Source organism: Macrobrachium rosenbergii, chromosome 48 (assembly GCF_040412425.1).
Source record: "Macrobrachium rosenbergii isolate ZJJX-2024 chromosome 48, ASM4041242v1, whole genome shotgun sequence".
NCBI lineage: Eukaryota > Metazoa > Arthropoda > Malacostraca > Decapoda > Palaemonidae > Macrobrachium > Macrobrachium rosenbergii.
The window spans coordinates 67,728,600-67,747,719 of NC_089788.1; the positions used below are offsets into that span (position 1 = coordinate 67,728,600).

Here is a 19,120-nt window from a genome sequence, read left to right on the forward strand (position 1 = left end):
ACCTCTTACTCTTAAAAAGAAGAAAATACGAACAGTTAAACGACTGACATTTGCAAGCATCTCCATGAAACATCACGATACCCGTATTCACATACATATAAATTTGAAACCTAAACAGATTTGGCTAGAGGTATATCTAAAAGTATTTCCACACCCTTATTACATTGTCTTAAAATTAACATGTAAATAATTTTCTCTTGTTAGAAATGTATACTTTTACTATTACCAGATATCAACTTTTTTTTTTAATTATCCCATTTAATTTTTGTGTTTGTCGTTTCATTTAACTTACGATATTTTCTGAAATTTCAGTTTCATCAGAAGGCTTAGGGCAACACGCCTGGTAGCACACTATTCAGAAACCAGTCTTTGGATTTTATTTTCTATATTAGTACCTCGACTTTTTCGCCGTCGTTTTTATAACTCACAGAAAACACTAACCGCGCCGTACTACCACACTTACATTCCCTTTCCTTTGTCCCCTTTTCGGCATTTCTCTCCTTCTGGTCGAAACTGACTGACGCCACAACACCTTAAATTGATAAGTCATCCGTTCGTGTCGTCAAGCGCTCATGTCTGGATTTGAAACGGGATAAAAGGAAACACGTTGATTTATCGGGATGTGTCACTGACGTCGCGTTTATGGTTAACAGTCCACTATTACGTAAGGTCTCTATCTATTAACACCCATAGGATTTCATCCATCTAGCCAAGCAGATGCACCATAAATTAAAATGTACATAGATACAACAATAAATAATAACTGCATTTGGTCCTTCTCAACCGGTTTTGTTGATTTATTATGCACCAAAGACTATCTGTATATAGGTATTCCGAGTCTGTCTGTTTAGTACTATTGTCACTAGAGTTCCCCAAGGTGGGCGTCTGCCACTCCCGGAGACCTCAGTGCACTTTGCCAGGTCTATATCTTTGGTTCTTGCGGCCGAAGAGAATCCTCTTGAACGCTTCGCGGAATTCGGGGCTGAAGATGGTGTAGATGATGGGGTTTAAGGTGGAGTTGAAGTACCCTAGCCACAGGAAGATGGAGAACATGATGTCGGAGAAGTAACACCCGTGGCAGATGGGCATGAGGAGGGCGGTGACGAAGAACGGCAGCCAACAGACCACGAAGGCGCCCGTGATGATGGCGAGGGTCTTGGCTGCCTTCTTCTCCCGCTTGGCTTCGAGGGTCTCCTTTTTGGTTTTCTTCGGCGGCTCCTTCGGGATCATCTCCATTCTGGAGACCTCGCTGACGTGGGACGAGACGGAGACCGCCCCGTTGTTGGAGGACTTGTCCGGAGACCCGCTGTGGGTCGTGAAGACTGTGGTTTGGTGTTCCGTGATGCCGTTGGGTTTGTCTCCGCTTCTGGGAGTCTGTGGGGAGAGAAGGGGTTTTTTGAGTCAGGTTAAGTAAGGCCTAATGAGTGAGCATCAGATGATTGCAGTGAGATGAGACTAAGCGGACGTTAATAATTCTCAATAAAATTAAATGAGTGCATACAGTAAGTAAAGATTAACCGGCTTCAGTGAGATACAATGATTAGAAGACCAATTTCAGTAAGATTGCAGAGATAAACATTTATTACTCTCAGTGAGATAAGGTATGAAGACATTGATTATTTATAGTGAGATCACATAAGTGAACATGACAAAGTTTCAATGAAGTTCAATAAGGGAACGTTGGTAATTTTCATTGAGGTCAAATAGGTATGAATAAATAATTTTTGTGTGAAATAAAAGAAATGGAGAATAATGGGTTCCAGTAGGTTAGGTATTTAAACATTCATAATTGGTAATGACCTCAGTTAGTTCATTATTAATCAGCTTTGATATCAGTATCGGAGATGATAGATGAAAATGGATGTTTCAGTGAATGCATGAAGCGAACAGTAGTCAGTTTCAGTTTGAGGAATATGTTGGAAGTGAGGTCACTGAACCAAAATAGTGATTGCAAAATTTTTTAATATTGAACAGAGAACTATGCCTTCTTCTCAATATTTGCATGTAGAACCAAAGTATTGCCATGAAAAGTAATTAAGAAAATGATGACTCGTGGCTGTGGTCTGAAATGGAAGCAAGATATGAGGAAAATAGTTTCCTAGAACACTTAAGGTTTAAGAGGGAAATTTGGAAGGTCTTATTTCGAAGAATTCGACAACAACCACTTTGAAGTCATAGTATAAAAAAAAAATTATGAAATTATATACATAAGTAAAAAAAATCTTAAAGATTACGTCACATGTAATTCTCCACAGTATACTGTTCTAAGAAACTGAAGGTGTTCTCCTGTGAGTCTTTCTGTTATGTTATTTGTTTTAAATGAGTCCATTCATTAAAAAGCGTCGTTTCTTTTATAGTTAGTTTGTTTATTAGTCCAGCTGTTGTATATCCTTCGCCTCTTTGTAGTCAGCATGAGAAAATGTAAAAACTCATTAATATAAGTGAGGTTTGATGTAGCTTGTATGTGACATTAATGTCAGCTGTTATCTTAGCTTGTCATACATTATTTAGCCCTGTTAGCTTGTACTGTTGCCGCTAGTGAAAGTACAGAATTTAACAGCGGGTGAACATTATAATTGAGGACGCTTAATCTTGATATATTGGTTTAATCATTGCTGGAAGAGAAGTCAAGGTTTGGGATGAAGATGAAATGTCAGTTGTCTTAACTCCTTTTCAGGAATAAATGCGTGAAGAATGGTTGCTGTCTTGATTCAGAAAGCCATAGGCTTTGCTAGAAGTTAAAGCTATAGATGTCTGGCCGTTTTAAAGGTAATACTTAATAATATTGAAGTCAAAGCGCAAGATGTTGGCTACTGCTCGTGAAGTATTATCAACCTGCTGGGATCCCAGTAAGAAATTATAGTCAGAACACAGTATTCGAGTAATATTGAATTTTGAATAATGTAGTGTTTTGAATCTGGGCCGCAGTTTCTGTTATCATCAAAAATCATAATTCAGCTACAAAGAAAAACAAGTAAAAAATGCGCTGAAGTTTTGGCGCAATCAAGTTTTCTGTACAAGGCCACTGAAAATAGATCTATCTTTTGGTGGTCTCGGTATAATGCTGTATGAGCCGCGGCCCATGAAACTTTAAGCCACGGCCTTGTGGTGGCATGTCCTATAGCGTTGCCAGACTCACGATCATGGCTAATTTTAAACTCAAATCAAATAAATACTACTGAGGCTAGAGAGCTGCAATTTGATATGTTTGATGATTGGAGGGTGGATGATTAAATCGCCAAATTTGTAGCCCTCTAGCCTTCGTAGTTTTTAAGATCTGAGGGCGGGCAGAAAAAGTGCGGACGGACGGACAGAGCCATTTCAATAGTTTTCTTTTACAGAAAACTAAAACTGAAAACGGCCCCCTTTGACACGGCAAAATATACCTCGCAGTCATAGTCGTGACTTAAGGCCTTAGAGCGATTCCACAATCACGACGACCACCACCAACTGTGTCACTTGCTGTCAGTTAGGAAGGCCATTTGTAGTAAAATCCTTGTGAATATCTGCGCTAGCACTAACAGACAAGACCAAAAACAAAACCTCCCAGTCGGAAGTGCTTGAGAGACTGAAAGCTGAGGGGTAATTGTGTGGCCATTGATCTTACTCATTTCTGAGGAATATATGAATATATATATATAGATAAAATATATAAATATAATATATATATATATATATCGCGATATATATATATATGAATATACATATACACACACACACACACATATGTGTGTGTGTGTGTGTGTGTGTGTGTGTGAAATATAAAAACAAGTTATCGTGCTTATCAGGTATGTACAAGACGAAATGTATATGTAATATTATATTAAACGCTTATAGCTTTCGTCCAACCTTCTGAGGACTATAAACTTTGTATGTAATTTTACAAATAATTTTCGTCTTGATAATCAGTTATATTACTGTGGGATCCTTCTGTGCACACACACACACACACTGTATATATATATTTGTATATATATCTGTATATATTTCTGATATTGTTCTGTTATTTTTTATCCCTTCATATCTGGAATTATTTCCGTCCAACGTAGGCATGGCAGTAGTACCAGCAGATAGCTGTAGATCAGACAGCGTGATTTTTTTTGTGTACAATCCCTCGTCTTTACAATCCTTGTTGGTGCCATTTGCTTCAGAGGAAATAGGTTTGGGAAAATTTTTTACAGTACTCGTTCCCCTTTTAATTCGATTTCTCCGCTCTATGACTGTTTGGCTTTAGCCCCAAAACATTTTATTTTCCTTCGCGTGAAACCTCGTTCCTACGTTCTGCTTTTTCCTTAAAAATGGCGTTTTGCCGGACCCCTCCCATAACCCCCCTTTCTTTAAAACTGTTTCGTCTACCTTTTTCTCTGAGTAAAAATGATGGTTCCCGTGCGTTTGAATTGATTGGATAGAATATGATTTTTGCCCCAAAAGTCACCGACTGTATTGCTGATCTCGCTCGTGGCTTCAATTTTTGGCCATTTCTCCGCGTTGATTTCTTTATTTTATTTCTCTCTGATTTTTGCTGGGCTGTTCATTGGAACAGCGATTGATGTTGTGTGGTTATGTATGAATTGTGATTGTGCTTGATTTTAGTTCAGTTTACGTTCATTTTAATATATATGTGTAAAATTCATTCATTTAGTTCGTTTATGTTCATTTTATATATATATATGTGTGATTTTATAATATTTACATACATTTTATGTACATATATATATGTTTATGTATATATATATATATATATACATATATATATATATATATTTATATATATATATATATATATATATATTTATATATATATATATACATACACATATATATATATATGTATGTTTGTATGTATGTATGTTTGTATGTATGTAAGTATTGGGTGTACACGCGTGCTACAATACATTAGGCCGTTTGTTCTAACAGGGGTGGGTTCAGAAGAAAAACGACGCAACTTTATCTGTCACATTCGTGTTTCACCTGCTGAGAGCGTCCACAAAATTATCCGCTTCCTTACAGCTAAACTGAAGGTTCATATCTTCCACGCTATCTCGTACTTCATGAATATTAAGGCCTTTCCTTCCAGTACTTCTGCCAGATTATCTAGTCGGCGCTTCCTAAGCCTTCGTCTCCTCCGTAACATTTAAAAATTATTCATTCTTTTCGTAGAGCCATCGTCCTCTAAAAATTGTTCATTCTTTACTTAGAGCTATCGTCCTTTAAAAATTATATTAATTCTTTACGTAGAGCTATCGTCCTCTAAAAATTATTCATTCTTTACATGGAGCTATCGTCCTCTAAAATTTTCATTTTGTAAAGTTATCGTCCTCTAAAACATGATTCTTTTGACCATTGTCCAAAACACCATTTTAATCCTTCCTTTCACCTACCCTAATCTTTTTATCATGTTTAGGCATTTCCTCATTTCATGTCCTTACAAACAGTTCATCTTAATAGCTTCAGCCTCATTTTTCAGCAACCCTCCTTGTCTCACCTATTCTGTGGCTCCCTTAATATCTTATTGCAGCATTATCCATATTATTAAACCCTAAGTTCTTATGAGATAGTATAAAAGACCTCTTTTGATCTTGCTTTAGTGAAATGATATAATTGGAGCAAATAATTGCAGATTTTATTTGAAAGGTACAGCATCGAGTAGTTTATAACTCTATAACCCCTAGTAAACTTTTAGCATAATGGCATGATTTGAATATAATAGAGCTGTTAGTATGGCAAGTAAGTTGGAAAAGAAGGAAGAGACATCATATGAGGAGAAAATGAACTGAGAACCAGGACTGAAGACACAGAGGTGGAAAGAGCACTTTAGAACTTTGTAAAATTTCTTGATAGGATGATAGGGACAGGAGTACACGAAGATATGAAGGGAGGATGAAAACAGGAAATGCTGGGAAGAGGGGGAAACAAGGATAGTGGATAAAAAAATGGAGATTGCTTGAAAGAAGAGAAGGTCATGTGCAGGCATCAAGGAGAATGAAAGGGTAGTAAAGAAGAAAGTGATAGAGAAAAGGAAGGTAGTTAACAGGGAAGAGCAATATATGTTTAATAAAGGAAGAGTGTGTGGAGATGAAGTTTTTGTTTTGAAATCTCTGTGCAAGACATTTGAAGGTAAAGGGAAATACTGTTTGTGGCATACATGAATCTTCAGAAAGTTTATAGAATCAGTGGAGAGACAATAGAGGGTGTAGGAGACATGTGGTATAGAACACAAATTGTTGTGAACAATTAAGTTTCTGTGATGGAAGCAAGCATGAAGCAGAATATGTAGACAGAGAGTGACTGGTTTGGTGTGAAAGTGGTTCTGAAGCACGGATGGAGTAATGTGAGAATTTAGATGAAAGGACAGTTCATGTAGGTGTCTTGAAGGGTATGTTCAGTGGTTGATGTTTGCAGATGATACAGTTCTGATTGGTTATTGTGGAGACTTTCCAGAAACTAGTGAGAGAATGTGAAAGTATTAACACGAAGGGAAGTAGAAGCCGGGAAGAGGCAGAAATGAATCTTAATATGTATGTGCAGATGGAAGTGGTTCATTCAAATAAGTGTTTGTGTGAATACATAGTTAACGGTAGGATGAGGAAAGTGGTGAATTATGGAGTAGACAAAGCAAGGAAGGTAGCAGCTTGTATGCAAAGGATTGAGAAGAGAATAAAATTGCATATGGAAACCATGGTGGCAATGTATGAAAGGAATGAGGACATATGAAGGAATGAGGACATATGAAGAAATTATTTGAAATGTGGAAGTATTTAGAAGAGGTAAAAAGGTTAGCTTAGATGAAACAATTTAAACAGAGTATTATAAGATGGTTTGGTCATATGAAAAGAATGGATCTGGTAGCTGACTTAGCTCTATGTACCATGTTCACGGTTTCAGTCATCAGAAACACAGTGGTATTTTCAGGGCGCGAATCGTTTTCACACGCCCGATATCGATCACAGAACTTGAGATTCCAGACTGTGATCTTAGCTGGTGGTTAGTCGACTGAGATGGGTTGCAGCCTAGTTGGAAATATATCATGGAACTAGCAACCTCATCCTATAAACATTAATAAAAAAACGGGAAGAAGCCACCTCCCAAAAATTTGAGAAGGCCTATTTTAATGTTTATACATTGCCATAACCTATTTGTACGAAGCATTACATTACATTGAGCAAATAAAATTACGTATTACGGAAGAATTATTTTTCAAATGGGAAATATAATAAATATCAGTTCAATTTACGACAGGAATATTGAATCGATATATTTTATTTCTCAGGACGAACATTGTTACCGTGGGAGGCCTTCAAATTTATTGGAAGTCGTATTAGGTTTAGGGGACAGAGTCTCTGATAACACCCTCAGGAATAGGCCTATCCGTGGTTGGTTTGTGTGGTCGTATTTAGGCGTTCTTCGGATAGGGATCTCGATTATGCCGTTATATTTCATCGCTATCTTCATTCGTGTATATCACTTTCTATTCACTAGAGTCGTAATGAAGATAAGGGGCGATCTCTCTCTCTCTCTCTCTCTCTCTCTCTCTCTCTCTCTCTCTCTCTCTCTCGGTATTTGTAGTGGCATTTTCGTTTTTGTATCGGGAAATATATTTCAACAAAATTTGCACCGAGTCTGCACCTCTTTTGAGTAATTATCATTACTTAGAAATCATAAATGTCTAGTTTTTGTGTTGTCATATAATGTTCATTTACTGTTCCCATGATATTTATTGGAATTATTTATTTATTTATACACAGCACTTTTACCTATCAGAAGAAACCCGTAAATTGTTTCTCGGAAGCTCATATTTTGAAGCTTCATCATCTTAACTAACTCTCTAAAGGTCAAATTTAACATCCTTGTAATTATTGTTATATATATATATATATATATATATATATATATATATATATAAATAGTATATATATATATATATATATATATATATATATTATATAAACATATATATATATATATATATATATATATATATATATATATATATATATATATATATATATATATATATATATATATATATATATATATATATATATATATATATATATATATATATATATATATTCCTGCTTATGACAACGATATTCTCTGTCTATAAACTCCTGGACCAGATTAGCCATCATTTAATTTGTTTGTGTCCAGCCTCTCTCCCTACTAAGTCCACATAAGTATGCAGAATTAAGGGGACGTTGGTCCGAGCTTTTCGGACGGTACATAACGTCTTTAGGGTCGGTACTTGCCGTTTCCGTTCCACTCTGATATTATCGTTGAGGTTAAGAACTAACTTATCTCCAACATTGTCTGTCTTATTTTCGAGACCATGTAGTACCTAGTGGACATTATTGTTATTATTATTATTATTATTTTTATTATTATTATTATTATTATTATTATTATTATTATTATTATTATTATTATTATTATTATTATTATTATTCAGAAGATGAACCCTGTTCATATGCAGCAAGCCCACAGGAATCATTGATTTGAAATTCAAGCTTCCAAAGAATATGGTGTTCATTAGAAAGAAGTAACAGACGGTTATGGGAAATACTGAAAGAAGAGATCGCTTATAAAAAAATAAAAACACTAATAAATCGATGAAAATGTAAGTACATTATTAAAACGCAAGGAGAATTGTATTAGGGTAGTAATGCATTCCATCTTCGCTTGAACTTTCGAACTTTAGAAGTTCCAATTACATGACTTCCTGAGGGAGACTGTTCCGCAGTCCAACGGCGTGAAGAATAAAGGACCTCGGGAACTGGCATCGTTTGTCGATAACCGGCCTAACAATAAAAGAAAATAGTATCAAGGGAACTAAAGCGACGTGAAGTTATTGCGTTTACCGAGATAAAAGTGACAAAGAAGGTGCAATTTATGAGGGGCAATTATGATGTGATACCAGTTTTTGCTTTGCTCCGAGTAGTTAACTGCAATCTGCAATGCTTTTTCAGTCGTGCTGTACATTGTACAATCTCTAGTCTTGATAACATCTTCTTTAGAGTTTGGATTCCCTTCTTTTTCTGTGTCTCGTGCCTTGTCATAATGAACTGTTACTGATAATACTGATAACATAAACATTAAATCTTAATTAACATGTCTTGGAGCTCGCCTTGGCAATTAATCTCCTTTTTTTTTTTTTTTAAAGAAATTAGTCGTTTCATGAGTTGAATTAAAGATCCTGTATCTGCCAACTATTAATTGTCGTGGAATGCAGGACTGTATTCTGCTTTGTATTTCAAAGCACTCTGTAATAAGTAGCCTGATATAATAATGAACATTTTCTTAAATATTGTCAGTGGAACGTTTCCACCCCTTAATGCAGTTTTCCCATAATGTTAAATTCATTATGGCGTTTCGCGTATTCGAGGGCTATATAGTCTGTAATTTCGAGTATTAATCTTAAGTCCATCGTTAAATGTTTAACTCACTAAAGGTCAAATGATCAATAGTCTCACGTGTAGGACCATAGTCCTTACGACGCCACATTACGTTAACAAAAATTACTGGAACGTGTATTTACGTGTGTGAGTGTCTGTAATGTCTTCTGAAGGGTTGTCTTGCGGCAGTTTAATCGAGCAATTTTGAGGATAAAGCGAAGTTGCAGGATTGTTGCAGGTTTTACGTCATTCACAAGCCAGATATATGTCACCGTGAATAATGTTCGTTGCGGGGGATTAAATCCACCCTTCGTCTAATTGTTACTGGGATTTTTTAGCCTTACGATGTGAGGTGTCATTGTTTTGTTTTCTTATAATGTGTGTTTTGTCTTATACAATTTTTGCAGCAAGTGAGACCGACCTTAGCTTAACATTTATTTGGGTTTTACACACACACACACACACACACACACACACACACACACACACACACACACACACACCAATAAACACCCGCACACACATATGTATATGTATGTATGCATGCATGTATGTATATGTACGATTATGTGTCCGTTGGTTTTTAATGACCATAATCAGCTCTTTCATTTTAAAGCGTGTACATATGTTCATGAAGTTGTGTGAAAGTTTTATATTTAATTGCTTTTTGAAGGCTTTCATTTTAAGTGTAGTTTTTCTTACAGAGTGGCTTTTCGTCTTTTATTTAGCTGAGGATGAAATGACTTTGACTTTCACTGTGTTTTTTCTAAAGCCTGAGCCCATTGTGAGAAAAGGGGTGTCTCCTAAGAATTCGCTTTTGAAGCAAAAGGTGAATATATCTTTCATCTGTTCTTCACAAATGAATTAAACGCACAAAAAGTTTGTTGTTGCAAGTGACAGGGTATCTATAGACCCTCAAAACAGCAGGAGAGATTATATAGGTACTATTAACTGTCAGATTTTCTTCGAAGGCGTATGATGCCTCATTAGGTCAAAATGGGTCATTGGAGTGGATGACGTGTTGCAGTTGCAGGTTACTGCAGCGTCAGATATCTAGGCCAGATCTGTCAGTGTGGACTGGAATATAAACTTTAGGCCAAAGGCCAAGCACTTGGACCTGTGAGGTCATTCAGCGGTGATAGGGAAATTTGAGAGTAAAAACCTTATAAATGTGTAACAGGAAGAAAACCTCGCAGTTGCACTATGAAACAATTGTTAGAAGAGGGTGGAAAGTCAGAGGGAAGAAAGATAAGATGAATGGAGGTATAGTAAAAGGAATGGAAGGGGTTGCAGCTAGGGGCCGAAGGGACGCTGCCAAGAACCTTAAATAGTGCCTACAGTGCACCGCATTAGGGATCTATCTTTGTGATAGGTCCCAGATAATATAATGATTGAAAATTTTTATGAATGAAGCGAAGCATGGGTAATAGTAGGTAGCCAGGAGAGTGACTGGTTTGGTGTTGAAGTGGGTCTGAGGCAAGGATACGTCCGTCTCTGTGGATAGAGTGACGTGAGAAAGATGACGTGAAAAATCTTACCTTAGACTTCTTATTATTATTAGCTTTCTTCTTCTTGGATTCCTTCTTGTCACCTGGTCTGTTGTGGATCCTCTTGCGGGCTGCCTGGAAGATCTTCCAGTAGAGGATGAGGATAGCCGTGAGGGGACGTAGAAGGTGGCCATGGTGGCGAAGACCTGGTACGCCAGGTCTTGCGACACCAGGCACTTCTTGTGCTCGTTGACCCGGACCAGAAAGTCCGGGTCCTTCCAGCCGAAGAGGGGCGCTATGGACACCACCACCGCCGTCAGCCACACCATCAGGATCATCGTCCCTATTCGGGTGCCGTTCCGGGAGTGGATGTAGTCCACTTGGGTCACCGCCCAGTACCTGAGAAGGAGAGACATTTTGAATGAATTTGCGAGTCTTTAAATTATGGGAAAATGAATAAAAGTAAGGTTTTGAGATTATAAAATAGTAAAAAGTAAACCTGTGTGTGTATGATGACAAACTAATCTGTTAGAAACAATAAAATTAAATTAATGAAACAAATAATTTCACATTCTGTGCGTGAATGGCGTGTTAGGTAATCCTATGGAGTTGTGACTTCCATACTTTATACCCGTACAAAATATGTGATGTTCCGAAGTTTTGTATATACAACTTTTGTTAATGTGTTTGTGCACATCAGTTTTAAGTACAGTTTTATTTCACAGGTCCTTTTTAGTATGTTTTTTTATTTATATCGCTGTTTTTCATTTTTCACCTTCGTATTTTGAGAATAAAATGACGGTGTTTCTCCTAGCTAACTGATAGCCACATTCCAGCCTAGAAACTTATCCTTACCAGGTTTTTTTCATAGCACAGGTTATTATGGTTTCTCCTTGATGTTCATGCATCCATTTTTATAATTATAGAATAGTAACTCATATTCTTAACATGCTACGTATGCATGACAAACTTTTTTAAATGAAATATAAATTCATTATTATTTTATAGTAATAATATATTCGTGGGCTTGTTCGTATTTATACAGTGTCGAGGGTTACGTTTTGCTATTTAAATGTGGGTAGCCATATCCGTAGAGTTTCCAATGTTTGAACTCGCTCCGGAACAAAAATTCGTTTGAAAACGCAACGTGTTGCATTCAGTGGTCTTCTGGGTAATTACATTATTTGATATTCCCCATTCATTCTATTTTTAAAACTCGTGTGCAGTGTACAGCATTTTTATCCTATGTTTCTTTTTGCGTTATTTTGTTTGGAATTGATTTATTTGATTAATTAGAAAGACTGGCTGAGTGGTAGGACATGATTTTCTGAAATGGAATATCACAGTCCTCGGGAGTGATTTCTTGAAGCCCTAAGAAAACAAATTTCCTTATAGTGGAATGTTTACATACCTCAAATTATGATTGGTTTAAAACTTTTAATTTTATGTTAGTCGGATTTATGAGTAGATTCCTCACTGTAACATGTTTGTTATTGCTCTTTGTGAAATACCGACAAAAATAAGTTATTTAAATGGTTTTTAGTGGTGCAGATTGCTTAGATTACATGATGTGCCTTTGCGCACACACACACACACACACACTATATATATATATATATATATATATATATATATATATATATATATATATATATATATATATATATATATATATATATATATATATATGTATATATATATATATTTGTGTGTGTGTATTCTTACACACACATATGCAGTATTTGTACATATAATGTATATACAGTATGTATGTACTGTATGTATTTTATATACACATACATATATATATATTATATAAATATGTTTGTGTATGTTATATAAATATGTTTGTGTATACATACATACATACATACATACATACATACATACATACATACTGTACATACGTATACACTTCTGTTGAGTTACAGATTGATGAGATAACTCAAATGAATAAGGCCAATTTGAATCTTTAGTAGCTCAGACACAGTTCACTTAGTTAAAGTTCTGAAATGTGAACTGAAGTGGGATGTTGAAGTACATTTTCATTAAATTAAAGAACTGGATGGGTGGCTAGACATAAATCAGTAAAGCCTGTGTCTGGAAAGCAATGAACCTAACATTTAGGAGATCACTAATGAGTTATTTTGTATTTGGTACTCTGTACTCTGGTTGTTTTCCTCTATTATTATTATTATTATTATTATTATTATTATTATTATTATTATTATTATTATTATTATTATTAGGTAAAAGTTGAAAACTCGTTTCATTGTATATAATACTACTGAACATTCGTTTTTTTTTTTTTTTGTCTTTTGTTTTTAGGTAATGGATTTTTTTATGACCGTAAAAATAAAAAAAAATAGTGCATTTTTTTTCGTAACATCTGTTGCCACTTATTTTCTTACTGTCCATCCATTATCGCTCAAGTTTTCCTTCGTGTCTCAGTATTACAAATAACGCATTTAAATGGGTTATGTAAAAGACTTTATAACAATTTACTTATTAATCAATCTGATATCCTCCGACCTTGAATACAACGCTTGCCTGCGGACGATCAAACTAATCGCCCTTCGCATCTAGTTGGAGGCGATAAGATACACAAGAAAATGTCTGTTGGTGACGTTGATCATCGGAGTTGATTTAACACCTGAAGGGGCTGGGGCGCTCAGAAAAAGATTCAGATTATATGACTTGGAAAGGAACGTCGTTTGTGAAATCGGAAGATGTTTATAGCGAGTGGTTTTGGTGTCATACATATTTATAATTGTGACAGTAGCAACGAAAATGAGATTATTATTATTATTATTATTATTATTATTATTATTATTATTATTATTATTATTATTAGTAGTAGTAGTAGTAGTAGTAGTAGTAGTAGTAGTAGTAGTAGTAGTAGTTTCAAAGATTAAAATGTTAGTAGCGATAAGCGCTAAGCTATTGGGTTGTCGCACGGCTAATGAGTTGGTTAGTAACGCTCCTTAAGTCTTCAAATGAGGTTAGTAGGTCAGTGTGTGTGGCAGTAACTGCTGCTTTGACTCTGTCTGGAAACACCTCCACCTCCACACCCCTTTCTCCTCCCCACAGTAACACGAAAAGACTTTCTGGTTTAAAAACAATAATAACATAAGTTTTGAACATATGGTGATATTGCTTTTTTTTGTCACTGAAGTTTTCCTGATATAAGTCATCAAGGGAAAAAACGGAAATTATATGGAACGCATGTAACTGTGGGTTACATGTATGTAAATTATATGTATGCATTATATAAATAAGTATATGTATATATTATATGGAGTTCTTTCAGCCTAAAATTTATTCAGTTTTTATATTCATCCATTAACAGTTCCCCAAAAAAGATTCCTTCCTCGTATTCCTCGAAATATGAGGCGTCAGCACGACAGTTTATGAGAGTTTTATAATTAAGTATTAGTACGACCATTATTTACTTTTTTGAAAAAAATGCCACGATAATTTTCCACTCATTAATTGGCTTCAATGAACGAGAGGAGATTCAATTTAACTTATGAAAATACGCTCCAGTAAATTCTATTGATGGAATTTTCTCCAGTGATTAAGCTTTACTGGTCTATTATTTAAAAAAAATTGTGGCATTGGTGTACTTCGCTTTTTTAAATATTATCTTCAGTAGGATGCTGTGTACAAGTTGCTGCTGAGTGGCAGTGGTTTGTTTACCTGTTTTTGTTTGTTTCTTTTGCGATTATATTGCATCAGCTTTATTTTAATCCTTTGAGTTTTGACATATTTATTCTCATATCGAATTTGCTGTTCATTTAAGTCACATATGGAGAATGACTGTGTCAGTTACCTCAATCACAGAAAAAATATTGGAAAAGAATTTTACGAATTGTATTCCATTACCAGGCAGTTTAGAAGTGGTTCATATAAAAAGGTTAGTCTGTGGCATTAATATCAGCTGCCAACCGTGAGCTTTCAAGATTTTGATCTTGAAAACGGCAAATAGAACATTTAATGTAACCAAACTTAGCACTGATGAATGCTAACAGGTGTCTAATGCAAGCTGATGGGCTTGCTACTACAGACAAGTTGTACCTTGGTCTGAATGAGTGCTGATTTGCATTTTGACGAATTTGGGAGGTGAATATTCACTGCCGGCTGTCCGGTTCGCTCGTAAGTTTGTGAGAGCCAGCGGGTACTTCTCGTGCAGCATCTGTCGCGTGAGTAATGTTCTCAGTAGTGTCACTGACTGACGGGATTTTTCGAAACTAAGATTCTTGATCCTTCCGTCAGATGAGAGGGGACTACATATTGGCGATCACAGCAAATGATTATGCACTGCCGGCAGTTAGGTTCGTTTGAAAGTTTGTGGCAGCCAGCGGCAACTTCGCTTGCAACATCTGTCGGATAAAAGATGCTCTCAAAACTGTCACATGCTGACGGGATTTTTCGAAACTAAGATTCTCGAGTTAACCTCATTTTGAGGAATTCAGTAGATGAATATTCACTGCTGGTGTTCGTTTCTTTCAAAATTTGAGACAGCCAGCGGGCACCTCTCTTGCAGCGTCGGCTGTTGGTTGATGTTCTCAAAACTGTCACTTGCTGACAGGGTCTTTCGAAACTAAGATTCTCGATCCTTTCGCCAGGTGCAAGGGGACTGCCTTTTGACGAATTCATCAGATGATTATTCACTGCTGGCTGTTCTATTCGTTCGAAAGTTTGTGGCAGAGAGCGGCTACTTCTCTTGCAACATCAGCTGTTGATTGATGTCCTCGAAAGTGTCACTGGCTGACGGGGTTTTTCGAAATTTGAGACTCTCGATCCTTCAGCCAGGTGAGAGGAACCTCGGACGGACCTTCATTGAGATTCAGGGTCCCCAATCCTTCCTTAATTGACCTGAGAAGGACAGCCAGTGACAGTTTTGAGAGCATCAACCATGCGACGGATGTTGCAAGAGAGGTGCCCACTGGCTGTCACAGACTATCCAATGAATCGAACAGCCGTCAGTGAATATTTATCTATTGGGTTCGTCAAAAAGCAATTCAGTAATCATTCAGGCCAAGCATTAAATTGTCTGTAATAGTAATTCCATAAGCCTGTATCATCCGCCTGGTCAGAGTCACTAATGCTGAGTTCGTTTCTAACTTGTTTTCAAGATCAGAATATGTGAGCTTACGGCCAACACCTGAAGACTATACCTGAGCTAGACCATTGTAACAGCAGCAACAGCTGCACAGCTTCTGGACCGAGCAAACGCCACAGCGGCCGTCCCCAGAAACCAAGTAAGAGAACAAACAACGCCCCCTTAATTACTTTAGCGTTTAGCTGACAAAGGGAAAATGAAATGAATAATGCATCCTTGGCTTACGCGCGCGCGAATTTAGACGGGGAACCTCAGAAGAAAAAAGACTGATTCATGGGAGATTACCAAAAGCCAGGCGTCAAGGCGCCTGTCTTATAACGTCATTTCTTGTTGTGGGCGAGGAATGGGAAGTGTGAGATTAATTGTTGGATGTTATGCCTAGTGTTTTGTTATTTTATTTTAAATCGCTTTATTATGTTATTTTGTGTGTGTGTGTGTGTGTGTGTGTAGAGTATTTATTTAAACGGGTTTGTTGCGCAGTTCGATAATGTACTCGTACTGTGTAAGCTGTAATGAAAATATAAAAAAATTGTGAATACGAATGTAGCCAGGTTTCGTATAATCATATAATTATGCGTCTGGAAATATATTCATGTACAAGTAAGACGATAATATACCGTGTAAGTTGTCAGTAAAGTATAGAAAATTGTAATGTGAATTTAGCCAAATTTTATTATAATCATATAATTGTGCGCTTGCAAATAAGTACCTATATAAGTATGAATGCATATGTGCTTGAAATCAATTAGCCTTTGGATCTTAATCATGAATTTAATGCTCATTCCTCCCGAATCTTCGTTTCGTGTTTTGTATGGTCATTACATTCCAAATTTTATTATGTTGACGCAGTCTGCAACTTTGTGATATTTTTGAAGCACAACAGAACCTACCGATAACGTTATGAATGATGTCAGGTCGTAGGTTTCAATGGAGCGGTTGCCATTTGTTTCGAGTTTTGATATGGATTTATTTATTTTCATGGGACTTTTTTTTCTAGAGTATATTTAGTTTTATGCTTTGCCAGGAAAGCTGTTGTTGTTAAGGTTCTGCTTAAATGGTTATAAGGTTTTCGTTTATTTAGCTACATTTACAGTTTTAATTGTAAAAATAAATATGCTGAAAATATTATATAGCATGGTTTCAAACGTTCTAGTTTAGATGTGTTTTTATTCTAAAGATTTATATGTCCATTTTGATGTACTTTTGTTGGACCAACCATATTCAAGAGCTTGTAATTTTAATAACTGTATTATGTTGTGGTCAAAAACTAAATATCTATCTATCGATATATCTATGGGAAAGTAGATTACCGTCACATTTTAGGAGGCTACTAAATTCCTCCTCGTAGGGTCATTTATGAATATCTAAATTTGTCGTTTTGATGTTTTGTGGAAGGGGCATATTACCATAATTATCCACATTCCAGGCATTTATCATATCATCTTCAGTCAAGTGTATCATCATCATCATAAATATTATAATCATCGCCATCATCGTATTTGAGTGTTCTGGTCGTAGGGAAATCACTGGCTCCTTTAGGATTCATTCTCCAACGTTGTAGACTTTCATATCCTTCTTGGTTCCTTTGCCTTCGTTATACTTTCATGTGATGCTTTCATTAGCGTATATCCTTGTAATATATGGTCAGTTCTGTCTTTGTTGTTTTTCCTATCTGTCATTTGCTCCGCCTCTCTCTCATTTTCATCCTCATTCCAACTCTCCTACTTTCATTTCAGGGCCCGCGAGTCATCGTTTTTCTCAAATATCTTTCAAACTAATTATTTGACCGAAATGGTACTTTGACACAGTGTACAAAACACCTCCCGCTAATTTTTGGTGATATAGTGCATTGTCAAATGGTGTTAGTTAAGGCGTTTACTCTTGACATTTAAAGGCAAAGCTGCATGAGTCAGCAGGACTAATGTACTCAATCGAACGTCCGCTATCCCCCATAGACAGGAAAATGGGGACGGAGATGGGGAGGTCAGGAAAGTGGGTTGAGGGAGGGATTAGGAGGGAAAGGGAGAGGGAGGGACGGGATGGGGATAATGGACGTTTGAATGCATAGTTTGTCGATGGTTGGCAACACCATGTAAGTCAAGAGTAAACACCTTAACTAAAACCATTTGACAATGCAATATATTACCAAAAATTAGCGGGAGGCGTCTTGAACACTGTGGCAAGTACCATTTCGATCAAATAATTAGTTTGAAAGACATTTGAGAAAAACGATGACTCGCGGTCCCTGAAATGGATAGTATCCTAAGTTCCAAAGTATTGTCCCTTCCTACTGCTCCAGCTTCTTATTCATAATAGGCTATATTCCTACGAAGTGATTTTAATCTGTTCAGTCATAACGACAGAAGAAGAAGTTGTATGCTGAAATATTGGCGTACGTTTGAGCGTCTGCGCAGTTTGTGCAATTCGATTTTTTGTGATCGGTGTCAAGTTACATTATTTTGTGTGTGTTTGAGAGTGTATTAATTTTTTTCAAGTTACATTATTTTGTGTATGTTTGAGAGTTTATTCTTTTTTGTGAGTGTATTATTATAATTTTATCACCATAACTGCGCTCACTGCAGCCTTTTTCAGTTCTTTGTTGTTTCCTGGATGAAAAAAAAAAAAAAACGATGCGCAAATGGAATTTTGAAAACAGTGCTTAGCATCCTTATCTATGAAAGTGAATTCTCTGTTCTAAAAGGATATCTTTATTTTGTCAACGTCTACTAAGGGGTAAAAAGATTAATTGTAGAAGGAACGGATAGATCTTCCAGACCGAAAATATCCGAGAGTCATTTGGAGAGAGAGAGAGAGAGAGAGAGAGAGAGAGAGAGAGGTTTGAAGAGACCTTCCGAAGTGAAGATGGCTCCGACCACTCTTGATAATTTGAAGAAATAATCAGCTCTGGGCGATTTGTCAAGTGGAAGGAGGTGGGGGGGGATGACGGTTGATGGGGAAGGAGAAACGTCCCCATCCCACTACGAAGTGGGGTTAGATTTCCAGTTATTGTTTGCCTTTATTCGACGCTATAATGACAGACAGGGAATTCAGCTCTCATTTTTCCCCAGTCTTTTCTTTCGTTTAGTTTCATTTAACTTTGCTAGCGGCAAATTTTC

At 36.4% G+C, this 19,120-nt stretch overlaps 1 protein-coding gene across 1 annotated transcript in view; it reads right to left on the reverse strand.

Annotated features, from left to right (window-relative positions):
• Positions 1 to 237: 237 nt before the first annotated feature.
• The window catches only part of LOC136831497 (5-hydroxytryptamine receptor-like), a 239,806-nt gene continuing 220,923 nt past the window's right edge, over positions 238 to 19,120 (reverse strand). The window contains 3 exon segments of the mRNA XM_067092018.1: positions 238 to 1,374; positions 10,931 to 11,058; positions 11,061 to 11,278. Coding sequence (XP_066948119.1) covers positions 904 to 1,374; positions 10,931 to 11,058; positions 11,061 to 11,278 — 817 coding nt within the window. The 3' untranslated portion in view covers positions 238 to 903.